The 27,877-nt window shown below is 40.5% G+C and overlaps 2 protein-coding genes across 4 annotated transcripts in view; one reads left to right on the top strand and one right to left on the bottom strand.

The window, feature by feature from the left end:
* GLDC (glycine decarboxylase) overlaps nt 1–13,159 on the top strand; it is a 36,885-nt gene extending 23,726 nt beyond the window's left edge. For both annotated transcript variants that reach the window (XM_083592986.1, XM_083592987.1), the window contains exons 13-25: nt 763–847; nt 992–1,033; nt 1,903–2,045; nt 3,550–3,625; nt 5,794–5,919; nt 6,497–6,646; nt 7,111–7,223; nt 7,587–7,728; nt 8,047–8,158; nt 10,073–10,168; nt 10,653–10,825; nt 11,282–11,362; nt 12,272–13,159. In XM_083592986.1, coding sequence (XP_083449112.1) covers nt 763–847; nt 992–1,033; nt 1,903–2,045; nt 3,550–3,625; nt 5,794–5,919; nt 6,497–6,646; nt 7,111–7,223; nt 7,587–7,728; nt 8,047–8,158; nt 10,073–10,168; nt 10,653–10,825; nt 11,282–11,362; nt 12,272–12,415 — 1,483 coding nt within the window. In that variant the 3' untranslated portion in view covers nt 12,416–13,159. The remainder of the gene's footprint in view (nt 1–762; nt 848–991; nt 1,034–1,902; nt 2,046–3,549; nt 3,626–5,793; nt 5,920–6,496; nt 6,647–7,110; nt 7,224–7,586; nt 7,729–8,046; nt 8,159–10,072; nt 10,169–10,652; nt 10,826–11,281; nt 11,363–12,271) is intronic.
* Nucleotides 13,160–13,553: 394 nt separating this feature from the next.
* UHRF2 (ubiquitin like with PHD and ring finger domains 2) overlaps nt 13,554–27,877 on the bottom strand; it is a 58,970-nt gene continuing 44,646 nt past the window's right edge. For both annotated transcript variants that reach the window (XM_083593165.1, XM_083593164.1), the window contains 7 exons: nt 22,130–22,236; nt 20,653–20,815; nt 19,627–19,764; nt 18,568–18,691; nt 17,050–17,228; nt 16,671–16,769; nt 13,554–14,620 (listed from right to left, as the gene is read on the bottom strand). In XM_083593165.1, the coding sequence (XP_083449291.1) occupies nt 14,474–14,620; nt 16,671–16,769; nt 17,050–17,228; nt 18,568–18,691; nt 19,627–19,764; nt 20,653–20,815; nt 22,130–22,236 (957 nt within the window). In that variant the 3' untranslated portion in view covers nt 13,554–14,473. The remainder of the gene's footprint in view (nt 14,621–16,670; nt 16,770–17,049; nt 17,229–18,567; nt 18,692–19,626; nt 19,765–20,652; nt 20,816–22,129; nt 22,237–27,877) is intronic.

Raw genomic sequence — 27,877 nt, 5'->3', positions numbered from 1 at the left:
CCCCAGCCTACGCCTCCCCTCTCTGCGCAAAAGCCTTCTGCGCAAGGAAAGCGTGGGTAAAGGGGGACCTCCCTCCTCCCCGCTTTGCTCAGGCAAGGTGTCCTGGCACCGCCTTGTCTCCTCCGAGCCCTGCATCTCCTCCCCACTAGAGGCATGGCTTCCTTCATCCGCTGAGGAGGTGCTGCTTCCCACGATCTTTGGGGGCTCTCTGTAATCCATCCGCCTCGCCCCTGAGCCAATGGCAGTTCCTTGACACTATCACTTGATAGCATTGGCATACTGTTCATGGGACGGTCATGGTTCTACTAAGTAGCACACTATGACCTGGTCCAAGTCCAAGTTTGGTTTACTGTTACCGTGTGAACAGGCTGGCTCCCATTTTGCACCCACTTGGGTTTCTCCAGGCTAAACCAAGGTTTGGTTTAATATATCCAAATCCAGGATCAATGTGGAAGTCTCTCCTGCTTAACCAAAATATACAGCCATAGGGCAAACCTTAGCTATAGACCATGATTATGGAGGAGAGACCTTAACCACAATTCTGGGTTTGGACAACACACTAAACCAAACTTTTTAACTAATTAGTGCTTATTATATTTGCACTGTTTGCATTATGTAGAGAAAGTAAATTTAACTTCAGTTTTCAAGATAAATAGGAAAGTTGAAGAGGGGCTGGGAAAGGTCCAGTGGTTTTCATTGTTTTATGTATTTCATGGCTTGTGTGGTTAACTGGTTTGCTAACGTAAGTTTTTGTGTCTCCAGCTATCACTCTGAAACAAATATTGTCCGGTATATGAAGAGATTAGAAAACAAAGATATTTCCCTAGTTCACAGCATGATTCCTTTGGTAGGTATTAATTTTAAAAGGGAAAAAATAGGCAGTTGCTGGTGTCCTTGGTTGAAATATACTGACTACGTTTTCTTTTCTTCTGCATGATTCTTGTTTTGGTTTTTATGTTTTTACTTACTGACTACATTTTCTGCTCCTCAGGGATCCTGTACAATGAAGTTGAATAGTTCATCAGAACTTACAGTAAGCTTTTTCATTTTTATTTTCTGAGAGATGTGTAGCTAATCAAGCAATAATAGCCCTTCCCCCAGAATTCCATGTGAACATTAAGTAAAATTAAAGATTGGGGGGTAGATTTAAATAAGCTTTCTTCTCCTAGGAGTATTTTGTGTCTTGGTGAAATCCTTGTGGAAGTGCTCTTGTGAATGGTCCCAGCAACCTTGGGCATATGGTAGTTTTTGAAATAAAAATTGAAATCACAGGACCCACTTGCTATGATGCGCCCACTATGCATCATTGTAGATAAACAAGAAAGTTGTGGAATCCACTTTAAGATAACTTGGACACAGAATCCTATTTAAATTCAAAAGGGTGGAGACGTATTTGATAATATTTGCCTTAAATATTTGCTCTATTGGTGCATGACACAAGTTTCCTCAACCTCGGCCCTCCAGATGTTTTTTTGGCCTACAACTCCCATGATCCCTAGCTAGCAGGACCAGTGGTCAGGGATGATGGGAATTGTAGTCTCAAAACATCTGGAGGGCCAAGGTTGAGGAAGCCTGCTCTATTTCATAAAGCTTTCTAGATTATTTATATTCAAAACTGTTCAGCAAAATGAATCAGTTCTGTAATGCAGAGAAGAAATAGTATACTGATGACTTTTAATAATGACTTTTTTAATGTCATTTGATTTGTATTTTTTAAAAATGTGGGTTTTTTCAAGTTTATAATCATGTTTTCTAGCTAGTAATAATGAGCAACCTATTTTTACGGTGTGGAAACCTAAAAGTCATATATATCATAAGTATCCTATATAATTGGTGTTCAAAAATTCTTCAACCCAAAAGTATTCACTTTCCCTTCTGTGTTTGTGTTTTTCTTTTCTGCAGCCAATTACATGGAAAGAATTTGCCAATATCCACCCCTTTGTACCTCTAGATCAGGCTCAAGGATACCAGCAGCTTTTCAGGGAGCTTGAGAAGGATCTGTGTGAGATAACAGGCTATGACAGAATTTCTTTTCAACCGAACAGGTAGGAACAATCTTGCTTGAACCAGTGTATTTCAGGCACACTTGCCGTACTTCCTGCTTTTCCTAAGGGCTGTTTCACACATCCATTTCCCTACCCAGATATTCCTCCTAGCACATCTACTGCATGTTGCTCCATCACATGTGACAAATGGCACGTGTGCATGTGGTACAATAGACAGCTCAGGAATGAAAGGTTTGAGCTGATGTAGTGAAAATGATTATATTTTGGGTGTCTACATGGATAGACAGAGCTTTTGGTTCCAGTAGCAACTATCTGATTTCTGAAGGTGCATGTGATTTGGAGAACTTCTGTAAAATGACAGCAGTTTGGTCACTTGCCCTCAATGACAGAGTTTTCCCCACTGCAGAAGCCCTGAGACAGAAGAAGCCCTACTAGCAAATTTGCTCACCTGTTGTTAAATATGTTAAAGGCCAGGTCAGGAATGGCTAACTGTAATAAACAGCATTGCTACAATATGCTGGTTAACTGAATATCCTTTCTTTTCTTTTTCTTTTTTGCATCTGTGTTTGTTGTTTTTTTAAAAACTTTTTAAATTCAAAGTTAAAACAAAACATACTATCCAGAAACATATCATCCTTATTTTTTTCCCCATTTTTCCTCCCTCCCCCCACCCTCCCACACAAAACCCACCCACCCACCCCCACCCCCAGGCTTCCCTCAGTTCCAGTCTTTGATTTCTCTAAGAATGCTGTTTTCTGCATGTTACACAGTTGTATAGATCCTCAAACTATTTAGCTGATTATTATCAATTAAAAGTTTGTGAATGTTTATTCAAAACCAGCCAAGGAGTCCAGTTCGCTTTGTTGCGTCTTCAAATACTTTGTAAAGGGTTCCCATTCATCTTTAAAGTCACAGTTATCCTTGTCCCGTGGCTTATATGTCAGTTTTGCCAGTTCTGCATAGTCCATCAATTTTTCTTGCCATGATTCTTTAGTTGGGGCTTCTTCAGTCTTCCATCCTTATGATATTAGAACTCTTGCAGCCGTTGTCACATACATGAAGATGTTTTTCAGCTTTTTTGGCAGATCTTTCCCTACAATCCCTAACAAAAATGCTTCAGGTTTTTTAACAAATGTTAAATATGTTAAAGGCCAGGTCAGGAATGGCCAACTGTAATGAACAGCATTGCTACAATACGCTGGTTAACTGAATATCCTGACGTCTTTCCCTTTCCTTGACTTCTTCAGGGAAGCAAAAAGGCTATACTGTAGCATGAACCGCTTAGAGATGAGAATCTGTTCATCTTGAATGACTTAACTTGTGTCATGCACCAATAAGAGATTATATTTCACATCTATTTTCTGTGTGTATATATTTCAGCTAGACAGGATATGTGTGCGCAGCCCAAATTGTAGACATGAACGATACTTGTTCCTGGTGAATGATTAAACTGACTTGATTAACTAAATTTTCAAAAACTGGATGCTGAGCCAAACTGCTCAGACGCGTATACTGTATTATAATAAGCTTTGTGTTCTTGCAGTGGAGCTCAAGGCGAATATGCTGGACTTGCTGCAATCAAGTCTTATTTAAATTCAAAAGGAGAATGGCACAGAAGTGTAAGTGAAAAAGATGAACTTTGTTTAACTCCTGAACTGACAATCCTGCATGCTACTACTCATGCTTAGGGGGTGGCACTTGTTTATCAATGCATGGCTGTACTGAATGTATGATTTGGGGCCTGTTTGCATGGGCAAGACCTCCTCTGTTTACCTTTGCATCCACTCTCCTTTTTATTGAGAGACTAACAACATTGCAAACGTCTTTCCCTTTTGTGCACAAGTAGCCATTCTGTCAAGATTCCATAAATACCACCGGTAAGTGCCACAGTTCACTGTTGAACCACATGACTTTTAATCAGTAGTTGTATTATGCAGAACTGTATAATAATTGGTAAACTTACCGTTTTCACTTTACAAGGGAACAGAGAGAGGGAAGGGACCGTAATAAACCATATTTTGTGTTCCACGTTGAAGCAGTTCCGTAAACACGTGGGATACCTAAATCCCTTATTGTTAGAGTAGAGACATTACTTACCAGGCGTCCATAAATATTCTGGTCAGTTGTGAGTGGGTATCTTTTATTTTAGGAAGAACGTTTGTGGTGCCTACCTCTGCTGAGCTCATTCTGGTTTTTGCAGTTTATTTATTATTTATTTAATAAAATTAATTCACTGCTTGATTGTAAAAAAAGCAAAACCCTCAAAGCAGCTTATAAAAAGATAAAACAAGAAAAAACGCAACCCTACTTTAAAGCCTACAAATGTTAAAATACTAAAACAGAATAAAATTACATTGACTTCCTAAGCATCTGGGTTTAGGGACCTCTCTGCATTTGATTTCTCTCCCCCAGCTCACTATGACTATGGGAACTATTTTCTCCTCGCTGGGACAGGAACAGGGGTTCAGTACAGCAATACTTCTGGGCTTCAGAATCCTCTCTGTTTCTGAAGTTCGGTCCTGCGCCAAAGTCAGCCAAAATTCATGTACCCCAACCAACAACTCGCAGTATAGCAGCAAAGAGTGAAACATAATCCATACCAAAGCATTTCACAGGTTTATTGAAAGTGGTTGTTGGTCTGTTTTTGTTCCTCAGTTATCTGCCCATCAATGAAAGTTGCTGCTGAAGTATAGTATATTCTGTTGTATCTGGAGTGCAGCTAGGCACACATTGTGCAGTTTTGCTGCAGAAATCCAGGAGCTAGCTCATTAGTGGCATGAAAGCAGAGTTGAGATTAGAAGAAAGGGCATGCCAGGGGCTGGCTCTGGGTACTGAGATTTTTCAAAACCTCACTGGGGCAGCCAGAAGGCTTTTGTGCTGGGATTAGAGCAGTGTTGTTAATTGAAATTCATAGCTAGGATACTTTGAACATGCAGAGGTATTAGCATCAATATCCTTGCTTTTCAACAAACAATCTATTATTAGGGCTTCATTTAAAAATTCCACCTCTTGCTTCCCCACCCAGCCCAATGCACCCAATATAAAAAACTAAATAGCAGATAAACATTTGCTGTTTACTCTGTATAGTTGACTCAGAACCATGAAGCAAGGAATAAGTTTTAAAATAAAAAAATTGTCCAGTAGCACCTTAGAGTCCAACTTAGTTCTGGGTATAAGCTTTTGTGTTCATGCACACCTCTTCAGCATGCACAAGAAAGCTTATACCCAGAACTAACTTAGTTGGTCTCTTAGGTGCTCCTGGTCAATTTTTTAATTATTATTTTTTGGTCTGCATCAGACCAACACGGCTACCTACCTGAATCTATGAAGGAAGGAGACGTCTGTTTTCTTCTTCCCACAGTCAATGAATTAGCGACATACTATTTGATTCAGCTTTTGCTGCAGAATAGGCATCTTTTTAGATCTGATGACTCCCCCATTCAGAAATATTTATCATCCATAATTTATTGCAGTTTCTTTTCCTCTCGCTTTCTGTGGGGTTGCGAAGCACCACTGTCTAAAGTTCCACCATTTTTCATTTACTAACTTGCACGTAGTAATAAAGCAGCCCCTGCCAGACTAACTCAGATGGCATTTCCGGGGGGGGGGGGTGCCCCTGGCACGCACAGCTTCCTGGAGGGGCAGAATTCTCCCACATTCAGAATTCTCCCTCTTTTCCCTTCATGTGATCAAACTGAACATCTGAAGAGAGTTCAGAGGGCTGCAAAATGTACCTTTAGTTGGCTTTTGCAAGGCTGACACTCTCTTAACTTTTTCCCCTGTTAAGGTTTGTCTCATTCCTAAATCTGCCCATGGCACTAACCCAGCCAGTGCTCAGATGGCAGGAATGAAGATCCAGCCAGTAGAAGTGGATAAAAACGGAAGCATCGATATCATTCATCTTAAGGCTATGGTGAGTTGGTCACCCTTCTTTTGAATGCATTATGGTATTATAAGCTCCGGCTAAAAACTCTTTAATTTTCAATGGGCATATAAAAGTACATAGAAGAGGAAGCTGTGCCTATCTTCTGCTTTTGGCAAAATATTATGCAAATCTTAAATGTGTAGCTTCAGTTGTTAACATGCGCGATAGCCTATCTTATTTTGAGAGTCAGTTCTGTAGTGTGTCTGTTTTTCATGGTTATTTTCCCTCTTATTTGCTACAATTTGGGTGGAAACCAGATAACATGAAAGAGCAGATGATAAGCAACTGCAGCAATGAAGTGTTTGCTGCAATAGAGCATTGTCTGAAGGGAAGACTGTAAATCGAGGTCACCAACCTGTTGCTTCTGGAGGTAGCCCAGGTTCTGAGTTCTCATTTTTCAATGAAAGTGAGTCTCTAGCCTGCTTGCCTGCATAGAAATAAAGTTATGGAACAAAATGTCCAAGTACCTTCTAAGCAATTTCTGTGGCTACCCCTGCTATAAATGCTCTGATTTCCTTGATCTCTCCCTGACAATTTTTTGGTCTATTTTTCCTCCTTTCTGAAGGTGGATAAACACAAGGAAAACCTGGCAGCTATCATGATCACATACCCATCGACCAATGGTGTCTTTGAAGAGGATATCAGTGATGTCTGTGACTTGATTCACAAACATGGAGCCCAGGTTTACCTGGATGGCGCAAACATGAATGCTCAGGTGGGAAATCCGGTTTATAGACTCCTTCTGTTAATGCAGACCCCTGACTGAATTTGTGAATCGTGCTTAAAAATAAATGTTAAAAGTGAAATTTTGTACTACTTTAATAATGAATAATAATTGACTGGACATAATTAACCACACTATGAATCTTGTTATTTAAAAAAATCAAGAATCTTGTCTCTGACCTTTCCATAAAATCTAAAACTACATTTTACAAGTTTTGTTTTAGGTAAAATAAATACTGAAATTTAGTTACAGCTTCACATATAGAAGGTAGAGCTATATGCTAATCTTTGTTTTGTTGATTTTTTTTTTAGCAACAGCAAACTTCTGTTTTTAAAAGAATCTTAATTCTTTTCATCAGCAGACTTGATTCTGAAAAACTAAATAATCTCATTTGTTTAGCCCTCTAATCCCTTCTCTTTTGTTTTTGAAACTTTATGTTCTCCTTCCTTTGATAGGTTGGTCTGTGCCGTCCTGGAGACTATGGCTCAGATGTCTCTCATTTAAATCTCCACAAAACCTTCTGCATTCCTCATGGGGGAGGAGGACCTGGAATGGGACCAATTGGAGTGTACGTATCTAGCTCTCATAGCAAGAGAATTCCCCCCACTAATTTATATTTTAAGTAGTCCAGTGCTATAGATATGGAATATGGCAGTACATAGCCTCACTAATGATGACTGTCTATGGATAGAAAGATGGAAAGCTTGATTCCTTATGAGCCTTTGATGTTTTATTTAAGGATTATTTTGTTGATTTAAAGAACCTTTATTTTATGGAGGGATTACATTAAGTGGAACATTGCCACTGTATATTGGACTAACGTTAAGATGACTTCATAAAAGTCTTAAGCTAGTTTTAACACGATGGCAATGGTGCAGTGGGAGAGAGTTTTATTTCTAAATCCTTTTCTCTTTTTTTGGTTCCATTTTAGGAAGAAGCATTTGGCTCCTTTCCTGCCTAGCCACCCTGTCATTGCATTGCAGCATGATAAGGATTCCAGCCCACTGGGAACCATCAGTGCTGCTCCTTGGGGGTCCAGTGCTATATTGCCTATTTCCTGGGCTTATATCAAGGTATAACTGGGACGCAGGTGGCGCTGTGGTCTAAACCACTGAGCCTCTCAGGTTTGCCGATCAGAAGGTCAGCAGTTTGAATCCCCATGACGGGGTGAGCTCCTGTTGCTCTGCCCCAGCTCCTGCCAACCTAGCAGTTCGAAAGCAAGTGCAAGTAGATAAATAGGTACCGCTGCATTGAATGGCATTTCCATGCACTCTGGCAGAGGTTCCCTTTATTTTTCTAGAATCTGATACATCTGAGGAAGTGTGCATAGCAGCCTCTGTGAATAATTGCTTAACCTACATGTTCTTATTGTTGGCTCTTTGTCCCTTCAGATGATGGGAGGAAAAGGTCTCAAGCATGCATCAGAGATTGCAATATTAAATGCTAACTACATGGCAAAGAGACTAGAGAAGCACTACAAAGTCCTTTTTAAAGGAGCCAGAGGCAAGTATTTCAGCCTAACATGAAGTTGTCCACAGTCCCAGGAGACAGTGGTACACACCAAAAATGAGGAGTGGAGGGTTATTGGTTTGCTTTGTTTTTGTTTTCATTATGTAATTTGTGTTTTTATTTGTATTTTTATGCCCTGAGATCTTTGGATGAAGGGCGGCATACAAAATAAATAAATTTAAATCGCAGTTCGACCAGGAGGCAAAATAAATAGTGTTGCAGAAGTAACTTTTCTCTTTGGGAAAATCCATCCAAGCAAATAAGGTGAATAATTCCAGGGCGCAGACTAATTAATCCATAACACAGAAAGTGCAATAAAAATAGGAAACCCCGAAAATATGGAATGGTCTATCAAATATAAATCTCAAAATAAACAAGGCATACAAAGCTATTAGACTTAAAAAAGAGTTGATAATTGATTGTATTTCTCTGATGAAGGATCAGTTGGGTCCAAAATGTGTTGGAATAGCAAGCATCCTTTTTTATGCTACTCTGATGGGTCTTTGCTCCTGCTTTCAGACTGATCCATGGCAACAGTGGAGACCATCCCCTCCCTCCAGTTGAAAGAATTGCATAATTCTGTCCCTTCATTTCAGGAAAGATCCGTCCAGCAGGCTAGCTGATCATATTGGCGCTTACACAACCTTGTGCTGTACTAAGCTTTTGTGTTAGCTCCTCTCCGTCCTTTCCATTGTCACTGGCCTTGTTTGAAGGTCACGATAAACTGTTTTGTCATTATGAAGAGAGCCTGGACAAGTCTCAGGCTCATGTAATCCTTCCCTACTCCCTTCCTGCAGAGTGACCGCAAGGAATTTGGAAGTAAAATAATCTGATCTCCTTCAGCACACATGGGGGCGGGGGCGGGCAGGAAGCTCAATCCGCTAAAAGCTTGTGAATATAACTACAAACAAATGTTTATTTGTGGGAGGTTGCTGGATTAGTCTGTTGCAACAAGAACAACCAAGTCTTATGGTGCCTTAAAGGCTGACAATTCTGGGACCGTCTTTTGTGAATGAGAGTCCGCTACATCAAATGTGTGGAGCATGAACCTTGGTTGTTAAGTGTAATAAAGCCTGGAGTTCAGCAGCAGTGAAATGCAAAACTATCGTTTTGAGTTGCCGCAACTAATCTTATGCAAAATAGCCATCATTGCATCTAAACCAGACTGGGGAGTCATCCTGTTGCACCCACTATCCCAGCCTCCTGAGTATTGGCCCACTAGCAATCTAAATAATATGGGCTGAAAGGCGTTTGTGGATGAATTCATCCTCCTAAGAGGATATTCTCCAAAGCTGTAGGAGCAGCTGTGGACTTGTCTGCTTCTCCTCAATAATATATGTGCGTGCCCCCTCCCTACAAATGGTTAGAGCTGTGTCATGTACTCTCTCACTGCACTGTGCTTTAATCAGGGGTGCTTTTTCCCTGTCAAGGATCAAATTCAGTCAGGGTAATCTGTTGGAGAGGGCACATGCCAGCAGTGGGTGTAGCTAAAAATGAAGTGTTCTGGATTAACTAATTCAGAATTTTTAAAACCCCTACTCTGCTTCAGTTTTCAGTTCAGAATTCCCAGTCTTATGCTCAAAGGTAACCCCCACTGGGTACTCTCAATCAGACAGCATTTATTTTCTGGGGTGCCACAGAGCACTATTTGGTACCCAGCACTCCTAAGCGTCCTTAGGAAGCTGTTGGGGGTGGTCATTATGGGATATGGAGCAAACTGTCATCAGTATGCTGGTGACACACAGCGGTTCCTCCAAAATAAACTTATTTTAAACCCTGGCAAGACAAAGAGCTTGGAAGTTGATGTACAGGAATAACGCACCTGGGTTATAGACACTGAAAGCTACTTTGTGGTCACATTTTATTTTTCTACAAATATAAATCTTAGAATAAAATTTTCACACGCAGGTTATGTAGCTCATGAATTTATTTTGGACACCCGACCTTTCAAGAAGACAGCAAATATTGACGCTGTGGATGTTGCTAAACGGCTTCAGGATTATGGTGAGTTGTCAAATGGGCAACGTTCCCTCCCTCCTTTTATCACAATTAAAATGTGGGATTGAATCCTGTGGTGGTAAGAATTAACCAGCTCATGCAGCACCATGCGAGCTCCTGCCATCAGGCAAAATTGAGAGCCACTTGTTTTTTACCATTTACCCTGCCATTGGACATATCTGAATTCTCTCCTGGTTTGGTGGGGAGTCAGGCGATCGGGAGAACATGATTATGGATGTCCACAAATTTGACATTTGGGTTTATGCAACTGCTGCAAGCTGAGAAGAGACGACTGTGCTTCAAATAACTGGTCCCCACCCCCAGTTGGTCAGTAACTGGGCTTTGTAAATGACCTTGCTGTTACGTAGCGAGGAAGAATATGTAATACCGAAGAGTGTTCCTTGAACTCTGAAAACATATTGTTTAGACTTTGCTTAGGGTCCTGGTCTGTTGGAAAGGCAGTACAATAAAAGAGTGTTGTGTTTGCTAGGATTCCACGCTCCAACGATGTCCTGGCCAGTGGCAGGTACTCTGATGATTGAACCAACAGAGTCTGAAGACAAGGCAGAGCTAGACAGATTTTGTGATGCAATGATCAACATTCGACAAGAAATTGCTGATATAGAGGAAGGAAGAATGGATTCTCGAGTTAACCCATTAAAGGTGAGAGCAGGGTTTATTTAATTATTTGTAGTAGTTGCTCTTCATCAAGATTGTTTTGAAGTAAATTGTCTACGATTGATGCTGTAGTCCCCAGGACTCTGCAGTTTAGCACAGAAAAAGGCATAAAGCCAGCATTTATTCTATTTCTAGCTGTTGTGTCTCATGGTATAGACCCTGTACTCCTCCTATTGCAATATATCATAGGCATGTGGCTCTGCTTGATTTCTAACAGTATCTACTAGAAAACCTCTCAGATTCACTGTTCCCCATTCAGAGAGCTAGTCTTGGTCACATCTTATTGAAACCAATAGGACTCAGATTTGTTGGTTTTTGTTGGTTATTGATTTCAGTGGAACTTAGCAGATCTTTCTCTTAGCTGAGGCTATTACTACTGTTTTGAGTATTTATATTACTACTCAATTGAATTATATTATTATTTTGTATATTTTAACTTAGATGTCACCACATACCTTGACCTGCATTGCTGCTCCTAACTGGGACCGTCCTTACTCCAGAGAAGTAGCTGTTTTTCCATTGGTAAGTAATGAGTTAACACGGGAAGCTTTCTTCGTTCTTATTTGAGCAGCCAGTTTTATTAGACAGCATTAGTACTGGAAAACATTAGGAACCTTGCAAGCCAACCTTAAAAAGAAAGGTACATCAGATTTGCCAAAAAGAGATGGCATTAAGGCAAGGATTAAGCTGCCTCTTCCTTCCTGCTATAGCCTTTGTAATTATCAGCCGTCTCAGCTGATGCTGCTTTGAAAGAAGTCCTGTAAGTTAAATGCAGAGGCAGCTTGGAGCCAGAAAACGTTATCCCCTAACTGGAATTTGGTGGGTAACATAAGTAAGTTAAAACAGAGTGGCTCATAACATTCTGACAAAAAAAAACCATAAAAAGACAAGATAAAGCGTAAAGACCTTGAACTATTGGTTGTTTATGGCTAATGTTATGATGGAGCCCTGAACTTGTGAGGTGGTTATCCATTAACTGCCACATATTTTATAATGCTTAAATTATTCTGAGGGATCTTTCTATTGGTCCCAGAAAGAAATCATTCCTTACAGCAGGCAGCAGAACCCTGATCCCAAACACATTAGTTACGTTGAATTCACAAAGTGTATCCTTTGTCACTTCTGCCATTTGGCATTTTGAAACTTGGGGACATCAAAGCAGTTTGAGATACTCCACGGGGCTAAAATTAGCAACCGACTCAAACTCCTTTCTTGAGCCGAAACGTGGAACTAATTTCGCCCGACTTCTAAAACTTCAGGCTTTGAAGGATAAACCAGTGCACCACAACTCCTATACTACCTAATGAAGCTGGCTATTGTCTCTTGTACATGCTGCAGTATGCCCGTTACTCTTTCATGTACCATAGAATATTGTCTGCCAATTGTCGGTAATTTAAAAATTACCCACTGGATATGTTTCTCCTACTTCAGCCATTTGTAAGACCTGAAAATAAATTCTGGCCCACAATTGCTCGAATCGACGACATCTACGGAGATCAACATCTGGTTTGTACCTGCCCACCGATGGAAGTCTACGAGTCTCCTTTTGCTGAACAGAAGAGAGCATCATCTTAGGGTCAGTCTCCCCTCACCTTACCCTGTTCCTTTTTAGGTGACCAGGCTCGACCTCCCTTGCTACGCTTCAGGAAGGATGGGCTCTTCTGCCCAGTGAACCATTTTTTTTATACGGTGTATATTTTTGTAATCTCCATACTGTTGATTAAATTTCTGTGCAGCTATGTAAATATACTTTAGGTGGAAAGAAACTGACTTGATGCAGTGCCTCAGTTTCCACAGCAGTTCATGCTGAAGTGGCCTTGATTTAACACTCTTTGATCAATTCAGGACCAAGGCTGCTTTCCTGTGTTGAGGAGCGCTAAACATAGAACGGTATGTGTAAAAATAGAACCCTTTTTGTTGTTGTTAAACTGGGCCCTGATAATACTTCTGTGATAGAGAGCAATCCCAGTTTATTTTGAATAACGCCTATACTGTGGGATTCTTTTTTGGGCTCAGGCTGTTTGGTGGCTAAAATTATAGTCATTCACTTTGTATGAACTGAAAGACAGAGACCACAATATGCTGAAACAAAGGAAAGTAAGCTCCTCTGTACCTCACTTTGTATTAGATTGTGGCTATATACTTTTGTAGATTGTATTAATTAAATTTATATATTGCTTCTAGTGTTGATAATGTCATTTAAGGAACTTGTTTTTTCTTTTTTAAACTCCCTGTGGTAGCATTCCAATAAAATCTAGAGGTTGTAATAGCTTTTGAAACCTGATTTCAAAGTCTGATTAAAAACAAGATTTTCTGAAAGTGTGTGGTATTTTGTTATGTGCTTTTGTGAACTATTTATAGTGTATTCTATGCTTGCATTAACTGGAAGGGGTGCTTCTACAATGCATTGTGTTCTGCCCAAGATACCAGGTGAGGCTTGGGGTAGTATATTTGTGAATTTCCCCGCCTTGAGATAGCATTCTGCAAAAACCCAGTGAGTTTGGCTTTGTGCCAACAAACAAAAAAATGCAGAAGGCCAATTTCTCCACAACTAAGGTCTTTTAAAATGTTTTGTATAATATAGCTTTCTAATGCAAATTGCCCAAAGATATTAAACCCGAGACCAAACACCTTGTTATCAAAAGTTTTCAAATATACATTCAGCCATCTTCCAGGAAACACTGTCTTATGGCTGCAAAATACAAACTAACACTTTATGAATCATAAAATATTTAATAAGGTATATTGGGGAAGAGGAATATACTGTATATAAAATTTCAGATCACAATATGAAGCGATTTGAGCCCTCTCCAAGCTAGCACTGCTCTCAATGCTGTGTAAGATGTATTGCCACTGATACAAGACCTACTAAAAGCATACAGTTTTACCTAATACAAAAGTGGCTTGTTTCATATGAAATAGTTTTTACACAACTAGAGTGTTTTGAATACCCTCTTTAAGTGCAAAAAACACAAATCACTTTACATTAACAGCAACAATGCATTCATATTGTTCTCAGTCATTAGTAGTCAACTTGCATAAGATACAAGAGCACAATGACGCTCACAAAAATAGACTAAAAGCCTGTTCTTGCAAAAGAAATTAAGAAAAACAGCATAATGGCAGGAAATGCACACGCACAAAAAGATTATGCACACCACAGAATTTGATGTTCTGTAATTAAAAACTGGCTTAAGTGCTGTTTTCTTGTTGTAAAATCAAACTGCATGGACCAGGCAAACTAATATTCAGGAGGCAGTGTGTAGCTGAACTTCATCTGATGCGCTCTTAAAATTCCCCACAATTTGTTTTCCTCCATCTGAGGTAGTTACAAAAAACAATCTGAAGCATCCACTGTTGTGGCCAGTCAGAGCCAAGGCTTGTATTCCCCGCCCCCCTTGTTGTCATCTGTCCAAAACTACCTTCAGTGTTGAAAGTCAGCTGAGAATGTGAAGTTCTCACTACACAAAAAAGATTGCAAAATGGGAAAGAAGGTTGAGTTAGCCGCTCCACAATGTGACAGTCATATGAAGTGCGCTCAAGCCAGCTGGTCCACTTTTGAATTTTCCTGGTTTCTTCTCTTTGTACAGTCTGTAAGTCATTAAGAGAAGTATACTGAGAACTGAACTCGTATCATCGTCCTTTGCTGTAACCAGGGAAGAACTGGTCAAGTAGTGTCTGCAGTATTTTGTTGGGAACCATGGTGTAGCCCTTTCCAAGGTCGTGTCGGCAAGCAGGGCAGGTGAAGACTTCAGCTCTAAAGGAGCGCTGTAAACAGCTCTGTTACAGAATGATAAGGAATATGTTTAGGACACAACTTAAAATATGGTTCACAAAAAAATGAAATATCAGCTAAGTGCCAAAAATAGACTTTTGGGCTTTCTGTGTTTACAGAAAGCCTTTTCCTGAGATCACATCAACTGACAAAAACATAACAGGGCTACCGGAATATGCTAAATAAATATACCAGTTATGTTATGAGGGATTGGTACTGTGCTATTTTTCTGCATAAAGGTAGTCCATTATTTTTCTAGCAGTAGTCTGTCATATGTTATAAATGAATTCTGTTTAAACATTTGCAAAATCAGTAGCACTACTGTATGTTGAGCCCTAATTTGTTGTGCAGCCTGCTTCAGACAGAATAGTCGATCACAGTTTTATACAACCAAGGAGAGTATTGGAAGTATTCACCTGGAAGTTTTTAAACTAACCATAGTTCCCTGTGCCATCATACACAAAAGTGTCTTGTGCAAAGAACGATCTAGATCACAACTTTCAGTAAAACTAAACTAACTTGTACACAAATGCTGGTGAATGGCTCTACATTTGTTACAGGCAAAGCTATGTTCTCTCATGATTTTTTTAAAAAGCCTACAAGTACTTTCTAAGCAGCCAGGAGGTATGGCACATGGAATAACGTTCCCAGGTGCCCTATCCTTGGCAGACAAAAATCTTGGCTACTACAAGCACTCAAATACCTGGTGCTCAGTAGCGGTCTTTTTGCAAATATTTAACAATGAAATCTAGGTTAGTGAGTGGGGTCAGGATGTGGAATTGTGTGGTCTCCCCGCCTTCCCGTAATGTGTGAAAATTCTCTTTCACCTGCTTTGGGGCTTAAAATGAATCCCAGTACTCTCCTAAACTCACTTTGGCAGCCCTAATTAACAATGGAGTTTTAACATTAGTTTAGGCCAGGCATAGGCAAACTCAGCCCTCCAGATGTTTTGGGACTACAACTCCCATCATCCCTGACCACTGGCCCTATTGGCTAGAGATGATGGGAGTTGTACTCCCAAAACATCTGGAGGGCCAAGTTTGCCTATGCCTGGTTTAGGCAACTGGATGGGAAGGAGAACTAGTCCATCAGGAGACAGGGCACAGGTACTGGGAGTACATTTCCCTTACGCACTGGTTCATTGGGAAGTGTGATCTGGGCCTGTTTACATATACAATTGTTTTATATTTGTTTTCATTGTATTGTGAAATCACTTTGAGAAGCGAAATTGGAAGCAATTCATAAATGATGTTGGTGGTTTTGTCATCTTCCCATAGAGCTCAAAGATGAGGGAAATGTACCCTCTGTTGGATCAAAAAGGCACTTCTCTTTGTTCCTTCTAGCATTCTATAGTTTAAACGGATTTTGTGAATGTGACCACTACCAACATTTAAGAGTTGTTTATATGATCCCAAAAAAAAACAAGTCAAAACTATGAACATTAGGACAAATATTACAAGGCACAATTCTGCCAAAGGCATCTTGATTTCAATGTAAGAGATAAGAATGTGCTTAAATCTCTGCCCATAGGGACTCTGAAATAGATCCAGCCTATGTACGGGAAAAGTAACTGATATCCTTTACCTACTTCGTTCAGTCAAGATGAAAAATAACTCATCTCGTTTTTAGTTGCAATGTAAAACTGTGCCAGTTCTAGAGTGGGCAGACTTCGGACTTGTGTGGTCTACTTTGTCCTCCTTTCTCTAAGCTACCACTTTTCAGGGCTGCAGCTGGTGAACTTGGAAATTATAAGTATCTTAGTCCAGGAATTTGTTTTCTGTATCCCAACCCCCAACATTACTTCAGTAGCCAATATGCAGAAAAAAGGTGCTGCTACTGTTAAAGAGCTGAGAGTCAGAAGTCATTGATGATCTAATGCTAATTACTCAAGGATCTACCAGTATACCCCAATCTACTTTCTGCCAACCCCTGGTCTTGTACCTCTTTCAAGGAAGGAACAGAGTGAGTTCAAAATGCTGGTGACTTGCTTCCAATAGAACCAGGACCAATGGTTCCAAGATTAAGAGGAAGAAACATCACTATGGTACTACTTACTTTACAGACATTGTGGAGGCACTCTGTGGTCACCGGTTGGTATACCAGCTCCTGGCAGCAGACACACATAAAAGATTGTTCCAGTTTCTTCAAAAAGTTCTATGGCAAGAGAAAAATAAGTTACACTGACATTGAAATTCTAGGCTGCATGCACCAAGCAAATCCTTCATCTTAGTTGTTTAAAATAAATCACCTCTTCATAAAAAGGTCTTATTCCTGTAAAGTAACTCCCACATTCTACAAAGAGCAGAATGTTATGTGGTTAAACTAAGCACAAACATACCTTCTACTTCAATAAATGTGTTATACATATTGATCCCTTCTTGTCACTGCAAGAAAGGTTAAAATGCAGAATGTGAGTTACTCTAAGAAAACATACTGGTCCTTCCTTAAGAGAAGCGAGAACTTCATCCCACAGCTTCTGGTTCGGTGAATCTTCCTGAATCAACCACTGCTGTTGCTGAGTGAGCTGGAAAGCTTCTCCTTTGCCGCCGTCTCCTTTCCCTCCATCTTCCATCTTCATGACTTTGGCCACGTTTGTAGGTTCCTCAATTCCTTCTGAAAAATAATGAAAAAGCATTATAATCCTGGGGTGGCCTAGTGAGGAAATGATAAAAATTTTTCCCATTCAGCTGTATTCTGGAAAATGCAATGATATATATATGTCTATCAAAGCAAACTAGATTTATTTTAGACTGTACAATGTTCACTTTATTTTTTTCTTCAGCTTCATATTTGGCACCTACATTCTGGCAAAATATCTACCCTATTCCCCCCCCCTACAATGTACTTTTTCTGAGGCCAAACTCAAGCAGGTCCCATTAAGACAAATTTTGGCTGCTATGAACCATTGTGTTAGGCAGTGAACACCAGCTGTCCCAATTTGAAGTCAATGTGTCTGAAAGATGGGGCTGCAGCAAGCAGCTTTTCTTTCAGAGGCTGCATGGTTTCATGTGGGACTGCTTTCAAGGTGCACCACATAAAAACCAAAGCGAGACTACAGCACTCCCTGTCACACAAACATAGATCATAGACCTATAGGAACCCAGGTGTGGATCCTTATGTTGCCAAAATGGTAGCATCCACATACAGGACGGACGCATCTGCAGGTTTGGGGGAGCCCCAGGTTCTATAGGGGGGAAATCTTTAGAAAAAACTCTGAACTCCTACATCGTCCAACAAGGAATGGGTCTTCTCAGAGGGAACAGAATGCTGACTGATTATTTGAAGGCGGTGGGGAGAGAGACAGAAAACCAGCTGGAGTATTATGGAGAGGGAGTGGCTGTCTGGGCACCTTACAGTAGAACACTACAACATTTTTTTCCAGCTTCTAGCTTTTATTATAATTAATTAAGATTTATACACTGCCCTTCATATCTCAGGGTGGTTCACAGACTAAAATACAAGATAAAAACACAGGTAAATAATTAAAACAAAACAGCAAAACAGTAACACACACACACACACACACACCCTTGCCACAGACACATTTAAAAGGCTGTAGGATAATCAGCCAAAGGCCTGACGGAAGAGGAACGTTTTTCCTGTCACCTAAAAATATATAATGAAGATGCCAGGCAAACCTCCCCTGGGGAGAGCATTCCACAAATGGGGAGCCACCACAGAGAAGGCCCGTTCTCATGTTGCAACCCTCTGGATCCTTGACCTGGTGTTCCATCTAGTGTTAACTTGCAGCATGAGATGTTCAGACTGCTGACATGACCACTCCTAAATGTCCTCTTTCTCTGAACAGAGCTCAGCCACTTCCTTGGCTCACCAATAAACTGATGCCAATGAAGTAGATGGGAGAACAAGCAATGATGCTTAGCCACTAGCCCTTACTCCTTTGAAAACAGAGAGCCTAGTAAGTTAATTCCCCTTCCTCCTGCTACCATACCATCATCGATCAGTCTTTTCTGATTTCCGTTGCTCTGTTCTGTTGGCTCCTGTTTCGTAGGTTGCTTTTTTACTTTATCCTTCTTTTCTTTACTCGCCATAGCTTCCAAATAGCCTTCCGGGTACTGCAAAAAAAAGAGCATCAGGTCTGAAAAGTCTCTTAAACAGCATTCACATTAAAACAACGATGTCCAGAATGACATCATTTTTAAAACCAAACTAACTTAAAATTATGGGACGCGGGTGGTGCTGTGGGTAAAACCTCAGTGCCTAGGACTTGCTGATCCTAAGGTCGGCGGTTCGAATCCCCGCGGCAGGGTGAGCTCCCGTCGTTCAGTCCCAGCTCCTGCCCACCTAGCTGTTCGAAAGCACCCCTAAGTGCAAGTAGATAAATAGGTACCGCTTTATAGCGGGAAGGTAAACGGCGTTTCCGTGTGCTGCGCTGGTGCTGGCTCGCCAGCTGCAGCTTCGTCACGCTGGCCACGTGACCCGGAAGTGTCTTCGGACAGCGCCGGCTCACGGCCTCTTGAGCGAGATGAGCGCGCAACCCTAGAGTCGGTCACGACTGGCCCGTACGGGCAGGGGTACCTTTACCTTTACTTTAACTTAAAATTAGGGCACAGAACATAAGGAGCAGGCAGCTGCGCAAATGACTCACAAAAAAGATCTGTCACAAGGGCATAAGCTGGACCTTGCTCTTTGATTCCTACCCTGGGACAAAAAACAGACTGATAGACCTCTGGGCTGTAGCTAACTCTTTTGCTTTTGACTTTCATTAGGGGAATGTTTACCATACCATTTCTTAAATTTTTTCAACCTGTCTAGGAATCCAAATGTGAACAAATGATATGAAAATGACTACACACTTGATCACATGCAATATGAAATAAGGTATGGGCCTATTTCAGGCTTCTAGCTGCCTTAACATCTTCAAAGCTGATCTTAATGAAGCCTGGCTCCCGGAGATTTTCAGCAGAGTTTGGAGCTTCTCTAACATAGATGTTAGAACAGTTATGTTTCAATAAAACTTTTTAGAACTACGGTAACTTTACATTCTAACCTGTAAACTCAAGCCCAATTTCTTTGACCTTTCCATTCCTTCTGAAGTCCATGGGGCAGGTTCAGCATCATCTCTTCTCAGAAGATAGCGCCAAACTAAGAATCCACATTTTCCAATTTCAGGCCAGTATTTCACCACCTAAATGATAAAAGTTCCTATCACTCTTATGTTTTATCTTCCACAGTCTGAAGGCCTGTCCGATTAAATCCCTCCACTCCCCCCCCATTTATTATAATAAGCTTAATAAATTTCACCTCTATGTATTCATCAGTTTTAAGATAAAATAGTGCTTTCTGAAAATGCAAGTTGATGCATAATCTGCACTATCCTGTATGAGACTTCCTGAGACAGCAATGGAGTTGTAAAGATAAAACATGCCTAATGTGCAAAAACAGCTTAACTGCTGTATGTGCCGTGAGCCAATAAGAGGACAAATTTTTCAGGAAGATTTCCTGAGTCCCTGGAGAGGCTTTCCAGGGAATACAAGGAGGTGCAGAAGTAGAGGCAGGGGGAAGAGACAGGAAAGCCAGTTGTGCAACCCACAGTCGTCTTTAGTCGTCTTAGTTGTGTTCAACTCTCCATGACCCCGTCAACCAGAGCATAGCTTGGAAACTCCCACTTTCTTCTCAAAGCTTCTCCTTTTTTATGTCCATGGAGTTTTCTTGGCAAAATACTGGAGTGGTTTGCCAGTTCCTTCTCCAGGTGGATCACATTTAGTCTAAACTCTCAGCTATGGCCTGTTCGGTGGCCCTGCACAGCATAGTTCATAGCTTCTTGGGGTTATTCAAGCCCCTACACCATGACAGTTACAACATAAGGCATGCAACAGGCTGAATGGTAATGCTTGCAATAAATTTCTTTACTGGTTACTTCCTAATATACGAATCAAGTCCAGGATGTACACCATATACAATCCTTAAGCAAGGTAGTGTTCCATGAAGGGGCAACCCAAGATCATTTCCCCTAAAACTCAAAATGCTTTGCTCTTTTTAAATGCAAGAAATGTTAAATTAGGAAAATACACACTTTATAAATGCCATCGTATCTGTTGCCTTCTTCAGGGGCATATTTGCTGATCCTTCGGCCCTTTGAGCTACGAACCACTCGGACTGGCTTGCCAGCTCTCCAGTTTTTAGACTCGGCTCCATTTTTATCATCCAAGGGGGCATCACAATTTAGCGCCAGTGCCCTGAAAATAAAAACAAAAAAAACCATAAGAGATAATGCTTCCTCAAATATTAAGAGCACAACCAAATATCTTACTCAGCTATTTGAATTTAATTTTCCATGGTAGGCAGAAGATAAAGCGTTTTATTCAACCTGAAGTTAAGAATTATTGATATAATGCTGACACAACAGGATTTCCCCCTGCATGCAGCCAGAGGGTTTGGGGTGCGTGCAAAACAGATATAAGGGACACACCAGGGCGAGGAGAACATTCCATTGCACAAGAAAAAAAATCGTTGTGCTGATGGAACTGCTTAATGCTACACTGAATATAATCCAAAAGCAGATACAAGTAACATATACAGACTAAGTTAAATTACCCTCTAGGGCAGGGGTTGTCAACCTGGTCTCTATCGCCCACTAGTGGGTGTTTCAGGATTCTAGGTGGGCGGTAGGGGGTTCTACGGCACAAGTAGAATCCTCCTTCCACCGAGCACTGTTGGGCGGTAAGGAAATTTTACCATCAAGAAAGATGCATTAGTGGCGGTAAGTATAAAAAAGTTGACTACCCCTCTAAGGCATAAGAAAACATTCCCATGCAAACCAAATACTTTCCCCGTGTAAATTTCACTATTATTAGTCAATGAACATTTTTAAAAAATCTAGAATCTGCTTGCTCCCCTCACTGCTTGCTCCAAGTAAATATGCTTAGGATTTGATTCTGATTTGTTTTAGTATTTATATGCCACTTTGTCAACAATAAAGCTGAGCTCATAGTGGCTCACAAATGTAACTAAGAATTAAAAAGTAACATTTAAACCAACAAAACCATATTAAAATAGCATACAGGCGGTGAGCATTTTGTGCATGCTCAATTGACGCATGATCCATTGACACATGGGTCCTTTTTGGACCCGGAAGAGGGCAAAATGGGGGTGGAACAGAATGGGGCACAACAGGGTGGCCTTATGAGTGCTCCATCGATGCACACTAGGGCCAGAAACGCAACCCCTGCACCAAATTGGGAGTTGCCTGTATTAGTAAAGAAAAATAAATAAGCAATTAATGCAATCCAATTTTAAAAAGATGGAGGAATCTGTCTGTCTCAAAAAACAATGGAGTGCATTTCTGGGGGTGGAGTCAAACCACTGGAGAATCACAGAATATCTAGATTCATAATAATCAAATTTCAGCAAAAAACCCAGGTTCACTGGAGTGTTTTCTCTATTCTAGAGGAGGAAAAATGTATGAATAAGTTCATGACAACATTCAGCGCATAGTTGCGGGAGAGTCAACTTATTTTCTCCTTTTAATGTAAGAATGTGGCACAGCTTACCTGTTCATGTGTGTCAAAGTTTGATCAAATGAATGTTCTCCAATCCTTTTATTGCCAGACAGATCTCTTCCACCGCTCCCAGTGTAAGTAAATTCATCACCTCGATCCTATATGAGGAGATTAATTACTCTTTAAAATGTCAGGACTGCAAAAACACAAATATACTAGTAAAAAATTAATTGTGTTAACAAAGTTAACAATTGCCTCACATATAAAAACAGGTCAGCACTTGATCTGCTGATGCCACAGATTTTTAGGTCATATCTTTATCAGTATATGAGTATGGGAAGTATACATATATATTACAACACATAAGAATATTGGCTGCTATAAACCTTTTTAGTAGCACAGATTTAAGTTTGTTTGTCTGGAAAAGAGGTTGACGAGGTACACAGATGAGGAGATTGTTCTCCATAAAGTGTTTTCCCCAACCCAAAGTTAGAGTCTGTCAATGATTTTATTGTTCTAAAAAGTATTATTCAATTACGATACATTGTAAGACAGTTTAGCACATTCATTTGTCTTCGCCAACCTGGCTCTTGCTGGGCTTGCTGGGAATTGTAGCTCAATACATCTGGAGGGCACTAAGTTGGCAAATGCTGCCTTCTATCATCTCCTCTCCAAAACAGAAATCAACAGATCACGAGGGTCTGTTGGACTCACCCTGAATGATGTTTGGCAAGTTATTCTGACATACCCTGTTCAACTACAGTCGTACCTTGGAAGCCTAACACCTTGGCACTCATACGTTTTGGCTCCCAAACGCCGCAAACCCAGAAGTGAGTATTCTGATTATGAACGTTCTTTGGAACCCAGCCGTTTGGCGCGGCTTCCACAGCTCCCGATTGGCTGCAGGAGCTTCCTGCAGCCAATTGGAAACTGCGTCATTGTTTCCAAACGTTTTGGAAGTGGAACAGACTTGTACTCCCTCAATGGTTTGCTACCTTTCCTCAGACATTTTAAGGAATCTGTAACCACATAAGGTAATAATATCCCATTGGTGTTTCTCCGCTGGGGAGGAAGACAATTTTCAGACATTCTTCCCCTGCCCCCATAGCTCTCCAATCTGCTCTCAAGGGTCACTCAACCCTCCAGATCAGATTTTGGAGAAGGGGGAATTACTGAAAATAGTCTCCTTCCCCATTCCACTGAAGGATGCCTCCTATCAGTGGAAGACCCCCTAATGGATACCACACATAAACTTGGGGGGGGGGAAATCTAAGCACAATACAAATTCGTTCAGCAACTGGGATGAATACAGCAGTTTGCCAAGTATTAATGGGCTAAACAAAGTTGCTATCAATTGTTCAGGAAAAAATGTAATTTTTCATGAATAAAGAGCATTCCCACATTCTCCTGGTAAAAGCATACACTAACAAAATACTAAGGTTTTCTCTCACCACAATAGAATAACTGCAAATGAACTGGAACAAACCTACTGCAACAGAATTTCAAGTACAGTGGTACCTCGCAAGACGAAAAACACGCAAGACGAAAGCATTTTCCGTTTTTTGAGTCATTCCGCAAGACGAATTTCCCTATGGGCTTGCTTCGCAAGACGAAACGTCTTGCGAGTTCTTGCGAGTTTGTTTCCTTTGTCTTAAAGCCGCTAAGCCGTTAATAGCCGCTAAGCCATTAATAGCCGCTAAGCTGCTAATAGCCGTGCTTCGCAAGACGAAAAAACCGCAAGACGAAGAGACTCGCGGAACGGATTAATTTCGTCTTGCGAGGCACCACTGTACACTCTATTAACATTACAAAAATTTTGGGAACTGAAAAGCAAAGCAAGGGAGGAGGATCTATCTTTTCCTTTTCTCTTGAGTTGTCAAGAATGTGAGCATGCAAAACAGACTATAAAAATTATTAAAGAAAGGTTGAAATGTGTTGGCTAATACAATTTTAAAATGCAGTCAGCAGCAAGAAAGTAAGTCAGGCTGTGAGTGGACCTCCTGACCCTTTTGTGCCCCCCAAATTGGGCTGATTTGCCCTGTGCCACCCTGGAAGCAACACATCCACCCCAAAGCAAATCCTATGTGGATATAAAGTTAGAACAGGGTTTTTAAAAGGTCAGGGGATGAGTGCACCAGCACTGCACAGGATCGCATCTTTAAGGGGACAGAACTGGAAGGAGAGGCCTGCCGGTGACAGGAAAAGCGAGACCTGGCAAGGGCACCCCTGCCATATACCTTCTCTAGCAAAGATGCCTCCTTTTCACAGTGCTGTGGCCTCCTTCTTGTTGATGCCTGTCTCTCCTTCCTGCCTGACCCTCTACCCCTCAACCTGACCTATAGAGATCAGGAGCTGAATCCATTGCAGCAACCTACATCTTTAGTTCACATCTTATGAACTAAAAAATGATTAATGATGATAAATCTTTCGCCTTTTACTAAAAAATGATTAATGAATTATGAAGCATACATGAATGATTTATAATGTTTTATAAGCAATCGATAAGAACATTAAGGGCTATTAATTATTATTATGCTACTAGATACATCAATTTAATCCACCTCATAATGAAGATGAAGTGGAACGATAACAGATCACTAGAGAAAGGTGAGAAACTTAGGTGAGGAAGGGTTTTTTCAAGTGCAATCTTAGGCTTGTCTACTCAGAAGAAAGTCATCTTGAGTTCAAGGGGACTCAGCTTCATCTTTAATATTTGTTGCATATTCATTTGTCTGTGCCACATTCATTCATCCATTCATTCATCCATTCATTCACATATGGTATTTGTTTGTGGGTGTGTTACAGTATTCACAGCAGACCCAGCAAATTCAAGGTACTTTAGTTACCCCAATTGACTTCATAATTTTTAACAGACCTATTCTAAGTATGGAAGACAGGAGTGCATGGCGTGCTCTGGTCCATGGGGTCACGAAGAGTCGGACACGACTAAACGACTAAACAACATTCCAAGTATGACATAGCTGATCATCACCCATATAGGTTTGGTCTTCTAAGGCTACTTTACTTATCTAAGAATAAGTCCTACTGAACTCAATAGGACTTTTTCTGAGTAGAAATACGAAGAACACTACAAAACCCATTTATCATATTATCATAAGATAAAGTCTGTAAGTTTAACAAATTTCCAAGTACTTACAAATTCCTATAACAAGCCATAGTAAAGTAAGGGGAAAAGAGAGAGGATAGAAATAATATTTAAGACCAATATAGATGCAATGCTAGCATGGCCATGTACTTGTGCTTAAGGGTGGAGATGAAACCACAGAATTGACCAGCAGCCCCTTCTCTCACATGCAAATTCCCTTTGATCTCTCTTTCCTTGGTTTAGGATTATGGGTGTTGCCTGGCTAATGTTAACCTATCTGTGCTTGGAATCTAACTTCAGAACCTACTGCAGGGAAGGAGAACTTGTGAAGTAGGAGAAGAGGATTCCGAGAAAGGGGATTTCAACCTCTTAAACTTGGTTAATAGTGCTGGTTCTACTATGCCGGTATAAGTCCAAGTGAAAAAGATTATTCCACAGTTATTCATCTTTAGGTTTCTACCATCTTTTCCTGAGGCACTGCCAAGATCTACTGTTCACTCAACCAAATCAGGTCACTTGTCAGATACAGAAACGATACAGGACTGCAACTCTGGCACAGAAGTTTCTGGATCACAAATATGTATTTGGCAAACCTGACTTATAGGCAGTGTAGTGAAAAGGGAGGCTTAAACACTTCTATAATAAAATCTAACTGTAAGATAAAAATATCAGTGCACAAAAGTGTACATAATTTGAGTGGTACTTTAGCCCATTGAGCTTCTCAAACACATCACTTGCTAACCCATCATCATCATCACCAAGAAAAAAGAAAAGAAAAGAAAAGAAAAGTCAACAGACTCAGAAGTCATGGTATGCTACCAAGCTATGCTTATGCAGCTAGCTTTGTTAGGATATTAGGACCACATGCCTTGACCTTCGCAGTTCTTTCCAGTGATGATAATTTATCAGCACCAAGTATGTTCTCATGGGATTTCTTCAACCAAACGCCCTTGATATCTTATATATCGCAGCAGTAAAAAGAACTGAATAAGTGTTTGGCAAAGAATACATAATATTATGATGCTACTGAGAAGGTTCATTTCATTTTCTTTACTAATGGCTCTTAAAAACAACTCTTAACACATTGCTTACTGCTTTATCGTTCACCTGAAGCATGCTTCAGAATTCCTCCTGATGGTACAGAGCTGAAGAAGAGGGTGTAAACATTACTCTGATTGTAGAAAACAGCTTATGCCTAAACAAACCATAGCTAGATTCATGAAATCAAAAAGAGACAAATATTGTTTCATCACACAGAACAGCTTGCAGCTTAATTTCCCAATATCTGCTTCCAGGGGCTAGACACTGGCCTGGTTGCAGGAACAGTAAACCATAGTTAAAAACAAACTATGGTTTAATGTGAATGGGTCCCCATGGTGTTCCACCCCTTTGCTATGGTGCGGCAGACAGAATAAGCCAGTCTGGCTTGTTGTGTCGTCTGAAGGCAGGCTTGTGATTTGTCGGTGGCAGAAGTGGAGGAACACTGCTAATTCACATAAAATAGTTTGTTTTAAGATATACTATGCCACAAATATCTTACTCTTTACAGGTAAATATTGCTATTTATGTTTTTTAATCTGCAGCCTCCTAAACCTAATTCTCACTGAGGCATCAATCTGTGTCTTGTCTGAAACATTGTATGTTTCTCTGTACAAAAAACTATCCACATGTAACATGGGTACCGTATCAGTTAGAAGTGATTTCTCGGATGTGCTAGTTTTCTACATGTTTTCTACAGGTTTTGGTTTTTGTACAGAGCAACATTATATCATGTGAAACCCATCTTGGAGTCTGAAGTGGTATGAACCAGGCATAGGTTATCATCTCTGTCAGATTAGGCCTAAAAGGAATACTTTTCTGGGTCCCAGAATATGGGCAGAATGCAGTCAGCTTGCTGAAGCCAAGCAAGTCTAGTTCTGGACAATACCTGAATGGCAGACTGCCTCAGAACCCCATGTACAAGCACCACCTTGATTTCCATCTCGGAAGTAAGGCACAATATAGATGTAATAAATAAAACAATGCTGGGGAAAACTAGGATTGCCACCAGTGGAAAAATGTAATATAATAAAAACATGGATATAAATGTCAGTAAGCTTCATCTGAAACAGAATACACTCCACATGCAACCTTTTTCCTAAGTGCATGTGTCATTGTGTTACCAGATGCAACCGAGGCAAAATCACAATTTTCTATGACTGAATTTTTGTAAAAAATAAATCCCAACATTATGAATAGCTAAACACTATATAGTAGCAAACATTAAATCAAAGTGTATGTTGTTGTGGGAGAGGAGGGTCAACAATTTCAATGGAGTTTGAGTCTAACTATCTGTGCTTGGAATCTGCTAGTGAAATACTAAAATAATTCTAAAGCAAAGAGACCCTCATTCTGAAGATTCTAAAGAACAGCATCTGTATTTTTGGCCTGAGCATTATGGAAAGAAACCTGAGCTGAGCTAGTATTTGCAGCTTTGATCTTCACGTGTGCAGGGTCAGGAAGACATCAATGGACATTGCTTCCCAGTAGATTCTGAAGTTTTACTATTAGGAGGAGACCCTCTGGGAAACTAAATAAACCTGCTGGACCTCGACCTGAGTGTGGATAGTACAGTTGAAATGGGACCTAGCTGTGGGCAGCCTAAGGAAGGTACCATTCACCTTTGGTTGGTCTGTCCATAAAAAGCAAACCTA

Source organism: Podarcis filfolensis (genome assembly GCF_964270895.1).
Source record: "Podarcis filfolensis genome assembly, chromosome: 17".
Classification (NCBI taxonomy): domain Eukaryota; kingdom Metazoa; phylum Chordata; class Lepidosauria; order Squamata; family Lacertidae; genus Podarcis; species Podarcis filfolensis.
The sequence above is the reverse complement of the archived record's forward strand: the minus strand, read 5'-3'. Positions and strand labels throughout refer to the sequence as shown.